We start from the raw sequence: 8,585 nt of genomic DNA on the forward strand, positions 1-8,585 counted from the left end.
TTCATTCGTTCACTCATTCGCTGTGCCTACTATTCAGACTCGTGCGTTCAGCGTTGTATTATCCGGTGTTGTTTAGGCATATTTATCGCGTATAACGCTTCCATCTGTAACGGGGTAGGCTGTGAGTATAAACTTTTTTAAGTTTAACATTTCGTTTAGTCGATTTAAAAATCGTTTAAGATGTCGTATCGTACGGTACGCGTTTGTAAACCTAAAGGGCGTGTTACTAAGTCGGCAAGTTTAGTTCGCCCACATATTCAAGAGTTGCCTGTGCTTCGCCGCAAGCGCACTCTGCCCTTAAATCGTTTAAAGAAACTTCTCGAAGTTGCTAAATTAGCAAAGGATGATGAGTCATCTTTAGATTTGTTTAGTATTCAAATTTCCGCGTTACCGAAATTAATTGAAAGTTTTGAAAGTGCTCATTCGGACATTTTATGTGTTATCGATGATGATGATTCCGAACACGAGGGATGAAGTACGTGACGAGTTCGATAATATTCATTTTGAGATTTTGGCAATCCATCGAAAATTATTTCCCGAATCTAATTGTAAACCGTGCGATAAGAAGGCGAATTGTTCGTCCGCAGCAGACGTTAAGTTACCTAAAATTAACTTACCATCGTTTTCCGGGGAAATAAAAGAGTGGCCAAAATTCTTTGATTTGTTTAATTCGTTGATTCATAACAATGAATCGCTATCAGACACGAAACGTATGCAATATCTCGAAACATGTCTCAGTGGGGATGCATTAGGTGTTATTCGATCTTATCCCATTCAAGGTAAATACTATCGCAGTGCATATGAGGCGCTGGTCGCCAGGTTTCGAGATAAGCGAGAATTAGCTTTTACGTGTTGGAAAGAGATATTAAATATTAATTTGAAATCTCTGTCACCTGTCGAATTTCGGCGTAATTTGGATTTAATAAATGAAAATTTAAACGTATTATCCGGTCTTGACCTTCCTACTCATGAGTGGGACTTCGTTCTGTGTTATTTAGTATTATCGAAATTAGATACCCAGACTCGACGTTCTTTTGAACAAAAGCAAGAGGCTACTGAATTGCCGCAGTATCAAGCGCTGAAAACCTTTTTGTTTAATCGAGCTGATGCTTTCATTCGCGATAACCATTTTTCTTCAAGTAGCCAGGTTAGTCCCGATGTAGGGAAACCTTCAGACAAAGCTAAGCCACTTAAAAGCGTATCGTCGAGTAATTCGAAGTTTCAGAAGAAAACCACAGTATTTCTTGCAAATAACACAGATAATTCCGTATCCAACAAGAAACTCAGTTCATCTTCTTCTCATTCACCTGTAGCGATATCCGTAAAGTGTTCATTTTGTTCGGGTGATCATTCGATAAACAAATGTAATAAATTCGTACAACTTTCAGTCGCGGAACGCAGTAACCATGCGCGCACTCATCGTTGGTGCTTCAATTGTTTAAAACCGTCTCACAGCGTCAAGGATTGTAAATCTTTGTTCAGGTGTTATAAATGTCATAAACGGCATCATTCACTTCTACATGAGGAAGCATCGTCCACTCCTTCAAATGTGGTTCCAGATGGTGAAACACCGAATAATCAGGTTCGCGTGTTGACTAGCATGCGTGAACATTCTTTTGTTTTATTATCCACAGCTGTTGTCCAAATTCGCGATTCATCGGGACATTTTCAATCGTTTCGAGCCTTGATTGATTCTGGTAGTCAAAGTCACTTTATCACCGAGGAGGTCGTTCATCGATTGGGTCTCATCAGTAATTCGACGTCGAATAAGGTTAGTGGATTGGGTCATTCATTAGCTCCAGTGTCAGGTATAGTACATCTTGATATTGGGCGAAGCGATAAAGCTCTCTTTACCATCAAAGCCTTGACTTTGCCAAGTATCTGTGGTAAGATGCCATCAATTCGACTTGATAAATCTTCGTGGCATCATATTAAAGCGTTGCAGTTAGCAGACCCAAATTGTCACAAACCTGGTCCAGTCGATCTTCTTATAGGTGCGGAGTGCTTTGCTTCGCTTCTGTTGCCGGGATCAATTAAAGGTGACTCCAATCAACCGTCAGCTCTTAATTCCGTATTCGGTTGGCTGCTGGTCGGGAATGTCGGATACGTAGAGCCTGAAGCACACTCGTTCTTCGTTCATGAGGAGCCACAACTTCATGATGAGTTAAAGAAATTATGGCAGCTGGAGGAATTGAGCGTTTTTCCTTCGAAACCTCTCACCGTCGAAGACGAGAGATGCGAGCAAATCTTCAAAGACCTTCAGGTAAGAGATCCCGCTGGTCGATACATTGTATCTTTGCCTTTCAGAAACGAAGAGCACGAGACTACCTTTCCCGGATCTCGTGATACAGCTTTGAGGTGCTTTCATTCAATTGAGAAACGCCTCCTCAAGAACATGGAGTTGTATGAAAAATACTGTGACTTCATGAAGGAATATCTCGATCAGGGTCACATGAGCCTTGTACCGACTGAAGAATTGAGTATCGGAAAATACTTCATTCCTCATCATTTTGTACTCCGTACGGAGAGCAGCACTACTCCTCTTCGTGTTGTATTCAACGCCTCCGCAAAGATGCGAGAGGACTATCGTTAAATGATGTGTTGCTCGTAGGTCCTAAATTGCAAACGAATATTGTTGAAATTCTTCTAAAATTCCGCGTTCATTCTGTTGTTTTCACCGCAGACATGAAACAAATGTATCGACAAATTCTCATTCGAGCGTCTGATCGTGATTATCAGCGCATCTTCTGGCGATTTAATGCGGACCAACCCGTGCAAGAATATCGTCTTAATACCGTGACCTACGGCGTGTCTTCCGCACCTTTTCTCGCATGCCGTACTGTCAAACAGCTGATTCATGATGAGGGTGGTGACTTTCCACTTGCGAGTCAAGTTTTGGGATCCGATGTTTATGTCGATGACATAATAACTGGTTTTAGTAACGTTCGTATGGCTCAAAATGCGAAAACTCAAATAATCGAACTTTTGAAAGGGGACATTTCGAACTCAGAAAATGGGCTAGTAATGTACCTCAGTTACTCTCTGATTTACCACGAGAATATTGCTTAACCGATCCTGTATCCATGGATGTTGACGACAACCCTACTCTCAAGGTATTAGGTCTTAAGTGGGATCCTTGTAATGATTCGTTCCTTTTTTCAGTAACTCCTCAGCATAAGAAATGTTCGAAGCGTAACATTCTTAGCGAGCTTGCACGTATATACGATCCACTTGGCTTCCTGTCGCCATTAATTTTGGTGGCAAAGGTGTTGGTTCAGCGCCTCTGGATCCTTGAGATAGGTTGGGATGAAGACCCTCCCGATAATATAGTCCAGTTTTGGTCTCGATATCTTGAACAATTACCATTGTTAGAATCGTTACAGATTCCCCGTTTGTTTGCTGGACAGGATTGTATTTCTTGGGAGTTACACGGCTTTTCAGACAGTTCGGAAACAGGTTATGGTGGTGTGATTTATTTACGAACCGTGAACGCTGAGGGTAACATTCAGACCTTCTTTGTTTGTTCAAAAGCGCGAGTCGCACCTACAAAATCCACTTCCCTTCCTAGGTTGGAGCTTTGCGCTGCAGTTCTTCTTGCCGACCTGCTGAAATTTGCCATGGATGCTTTCTCATCCCCGGTTAACATTTACTGGTGTTTTCGCCTGGTCTGATTCTACCGTTGTACTAGCGTGGCTTCGCTCTCACTCCTCGCGCTGGAAAACTTTCGTTGCGAATCGCGTTAGTCACATTCACGAAGTCATTCCAGACGTTCACTGGCGCCATGTGGATTCCGAAGATAATCCGGCAGATGTAGCTTCTCGTGGTCAGCTGCCATCCGATCTCGTCAACAATAGCTTATGGTGGGCGGGTCCCGCCTGGCTTCGCTCCCCTTCTGAGCAATGGCCACAACTTGAAATTAATCCTAACGAGGACATCCTTCATTTTGAGGAAAAAGCTTTAAAAACGTTCTTTACCTCCGACGATGCGAAGAATTCCTTTATCGACACTCTTCTCATTCGTTATTCTTCGATTCGAAAAATACAGCGTATCATTTGTTGGTGGTTAAGATTCATTAGATTTTTACGAGATAAAAATATTCGTTGCTCAAATCCTTTTCTCGATCGTGTTGAGCTTCATGCCGCTTTGTTGATCGTCGTAAAGCACAATCAACAATCCTTTTCGAAAACGAAATACGCCAGTTGCGGGAAGGACAATTATTAACAAAACAGATGCGTAAGTTGAACCCCTTTCTCGATGCGCAGGGAATTCTCAGGGTGGGCGGTCGCCTTGCAAGATCCGGCCTCGAATTCGAGCATAAACACCCCGCTTTACTCCCTCGTAAATCCAGGTTAACTTACCTTGTTATAGAAGCCGTTCATCGTGAAAATTGTCACGCGGGCGTAAATACCACGCAGTATCTTCGTTCGCAACAGTTTTGGGTATTGTCTCCTAAACGTGCCATTCGGCATTGCCTATCCAAATGTGTGTCGTGTTATAAAACGCATCCATCCCCACTGGAACCTTTCATGAGTGACTTGCCTGCAGTTCGTGTGAATCAGGTAAAACCGTTTTCTGTTGTAGGGACCGACTACGGTGGCCCTTTTCGTATTAAAACCGGTAAACATCGAGGTGCGAAAATCACTAAAGCTTACTTATGTTTATTTGTTTGTCTCGCAACTCGCGCAGTTCATCTTGAGGCAGTCTCAGTTCTTTCTTCGGATGCTTTCCTCGCTGCTCTGCGTCGGTTTTCCGGGCGACGCGGACGGGTCACCATAATTCATTCTGATTGCGGGACAAATTACGTTGGTGCTAATTCACAATTAACTGAATATATGCGAAGTGCTGCTCATGCTAATCAAATCGAATTTCGTTTCAATCCGCCCTCAAGTCCCCACTTTGGTGGAGTGTGGGAAATACAGATAAAATCCGTAAAATCGCATTTATATCGTATCGTTGGCGATCAATGTTTAACATTTGAAGAGTTAACAACACTCTTTGTACAAATCGAATCGATGTTAAATTCGCGACCTCTTTGTCCTCTGAGTTCAGATCCTAATGATTTTGCTGTTCTAACACCAGGGCATTTTCTTACTCTTGAGCCGTTAACATCTGTCCCTGATGAAGATGTAACTTCTTTGAACATAAATCGTTTGGGCCGATGGCAACTGATTCAACGTTTTCAGCATGATTTCTGGAACCGTTGGAAACATGAATATCTTCATTCTCTGACTCAGCGGGCGAAGTGGACTAAGCATTCAAAACCGTTGAGCGTAGGATCAGTAGTTATTGTTAAAGCCGATAATTCGCTTCCGTTACATTGGCCGTTAGCTCGGGTTGAAGAGTTACATCCGAGTCCTGATGGCATAGTCCGCATTGCCACGATACGTACTGCTGAAGGCTCTCGTTTCACGAGGCCTTTAGTCAAACTCTGTCCGTTGCCGAATCAAAACGAATAACGTAACTTAACTTAAACCTATAGTTCATAATTTTAAGTTCGTAATCATAATTTTAAGATCATATGCCTTTTAAGTTAGGTTAATTTTTCTTAAATTTTGGAAAATACATTAATGTATTTTGGTGGGCGGAATGTTTCGTAACCGTTGTTTATAATAATAAACTAATTCTATAATAATTCGCGTGATGGTGGTATGTGTGTGAGAGCGAAACGTATTCAAATTCGCACGCATTTGCCGCCAACTAAATCGACCAATACCGCTGGCCAACGGGAGGCCACACGCCCGCGCCATCCAGCGGATGACGCCAGTAACGAAAGTTTGGTGCATCGATGGCGGCACGTTCCCCGGCGCGCTTCATAATTAATACAATAACTGTGAAAGTATAGATTTCCCAGGACCCATAATCCTTACATTGTGTGTACTAACTGTGTGTGGTGTCCTGACAAACGTGACGGAGTGCAGCAGTATAACCAAGGCGGGTTCCTGACGTCGTGTGGCAGTGGCAGATGTGAGTACTTGCATGCATTTCCATCGTCACGCGAATATACGTCTATGTCCCTATGTATCATCACGATACAATGGTTTACAATAATCGTTACCATATATGTACTTATTTATAGTTATAATGTTAGTAAATTATATTGCTTGTGGTGGGATATATTTTATATTCGCCGGGATAGCGACCACCGTATACAAGTTGTTAAAATCCGCCATAGTGGAACACGTAAGTGTGTCGTGTTCCGGGATCAGCCTGAGTGTATTCGGTTCCAACAGGCCGGCATAATTGTGCCGACTACCGAGGGTAATCACCTCTCATCATCTCTGATCGGGTGCAGTGAGGTCGCTTTGCGTTCGCGTATACAAAAAATGAATGCCTCCTCCAACTAACATTATTAAATCCATATTCATTACCGGGATAGCGGAGCAGTTGTAGTATTGTGGACATTTGAATGCAAGCTCACAGGAATGTTGCGGTCTGTGCCAGACCAATCCAAACCACACCTCTCCAGTTATTAGAGCACGACACTGTTTAATATGCAAGCGTTGTCTTACACGTGGGCAAATACTTGATTATCTATACTTATGTATAAAGCTGAAGTTTATTTGTTTGAACGCGCTTATCTCAGCAACAACTAAACGGATTTTGATTTTTTGTACTAGTGGGAAGCTACATTACTTCTGAGTGTTATAGGCTACTGTTATCCTTGAAAACTCTTTTGCACACTGGTGAAGATGCAGGCAAATACTAGTCATATATTTTGACGTCTTTTATAAGTAAGCAAATTCTTACTACGTTTGAAAGACTGCAGCTCAAAGTTGTAACTTTGATTTATCGATGATCAACACCCTGGGGACAGATCCTCCCGTGACTGTGAAGACTGCAAAGTCGAAACGTCGACAGAAAATTACAATATTAGAAACCGTAATAAGTTTTTATTTTTAAAGTTTAAAAATTTGCATTGGGCTGAAAGATAGTGTCGTTAAAAGTACAAATGGTTTATTGCGAAAATATTTTAATTATAAATACCGACCCAATATATAAAAACACTCAACATTCAAATTTAATAGTTTTGTTTGAACAAAATAAGTTAAAACTTAAGAATTTACAGTTTAACAGTATATTAAACTTTTTAACAAGAATTATCTGCCGCTTTACATTTGCATAATAGCGTTCCACAATCTACTGTTAGTTAATTACAAAAAAGTATCTAAAAAGTTTGCGACGAAAGAAACAGTAAGTTCTGATTTAAAAGATCATTCGAAGTTCGGTTAATCTGAAAAGTCTGGACGGTTAACACTTGAAACGGAGAAGTCTTATTTTATCGAATTTACTTTCAAAATTTAAGAACGTTTGAAAATGTTTGCGCCATGTTGTATCGAATACAAACTTACATCATCTCTCAGGATGGCGAGCGCAGTGGAATACCAAACAATACTTTGTAATTCAGGGTGTTGAATGGTGTTTCTACTGTTTATGGGCGGTCGTATAGTTTACCATCAGGCGAACGGCAAGCTCATCTTGCCATTCAAAGCCATAAAATATACCTAAAGCAGGTAAGTAAATTCTAGAAGAGTTTTTTAAAATTTTCTGTAGAATAGTTCAATACAGGTGCGTTGAGTAGGCTGTGCCAATTATTTTTAATGTAGAGCCCTTGGGACCGATACTTTATAAGATATTTTTATTCAATCTAAGGTTTCAGAATAGATTGCGTATAAAAAACCGAGAGGTGGAAACATTTTAAAAGAATAAAAGTGAAAGTTTATTGTGACTAGAAGCCAGCGTGGGTGGACAGTAACTTTGTCTATTTTTATCCGTATACTGCTACTCCCAAGGGTCGCAGGGATAATGTTGACACCTACTTATGTGTATTGGAAGTTTATTTTTATATAATCTATTTTAAGAATTTGTTGGGTTGCCGACTGTGTTTGACCGTATAAAATACTGGCTTTTGCTCGCAGCTTCGCCCGCGTGAATAAGTTTTCCGGAATATTTTATTTTCGTCTTACTTAATATGTATCGTTATATTATGACCAAATTACACAAAATTATTATAAATTGTAGCCTATGTGTTATTCTGATGTATGAGAAATATTACTGTAAAGTTTCATCCAAATCAGTTTAGTAGTTTTTTCGTGAAAGAGGAACAAACATACACCCATCTTCACAAACTTTCGCATTTATAGTATTAGTGGGAATAACTAAATGCTTGTTGCAACTTCACTGCTCACATTTTCTTATAAAATTATCCTATTAAACCGAATAATAAATAGATAACCATTATTTGTATATTGTTGTTAACGGTTTCTACAGCTCAGATTAAATAAATCATATTGAATCTCATTCGCTTTTATTTGCAGAGATAAAAGGTAAATAAACAACTGTAAATTCAAAATTTCAATGTGATTTTGACACCGTCAGGAATTGTAGCAAAGCTCAGTGGCGCATAACCACCTATACCGAGTGGAATAATGTGATCCATTAATCCGATGTTGAATTAACGGGTTAATATTTCATCGACGTAGCGCCCGATGGTTCTGGTTATTCGATATCTGACCTAATACGCTCGCCAAAAGCAAATTGGATGATAACAGATGCATTTAGACGGTTATTGTTAGATTTATAAGCTA

At 40.4% G+C, this 8,585-nt stretch overlaps 1 protein-coding gene across 1 annotated transcript; it reads left to right on the forward strand.

Annotated features, from left to right (window-relative positions):
* The first annotated feature begins 1,891 nt into the window (after window positions 1-1,891).
* On the forward strand, window positions 1,892-2,593 carry LOC119191909. The gene has a single exon (XM_037445766.1). It carries the CDS (start codon window positions 1,892-1,894, stop codon window positions 2,591-2,593), a length of 702 nt encoding a protein of 233 aa, XP_037301663.1.
* Window positions 2,594-8,585: the final 5,992 nt, after the last annotated feature.

This window comes from Manduca sexta, unplaced genomic scaffold, assembly GCF_014839805.1.
Source record: "Manduca sexta isolate Smith_Timp_Sample1 unplaced genomic scaffold, JHU_Msex_v1.0 HiC_scaffold_2088, whole genome shotgun sequence".
Taxonomy (NCBI): Eukaryota; Metazoa; Arthropoda; class Insecta; order Lepidoptera; family Sphingidae; genus Manduca; species Manduca sexta.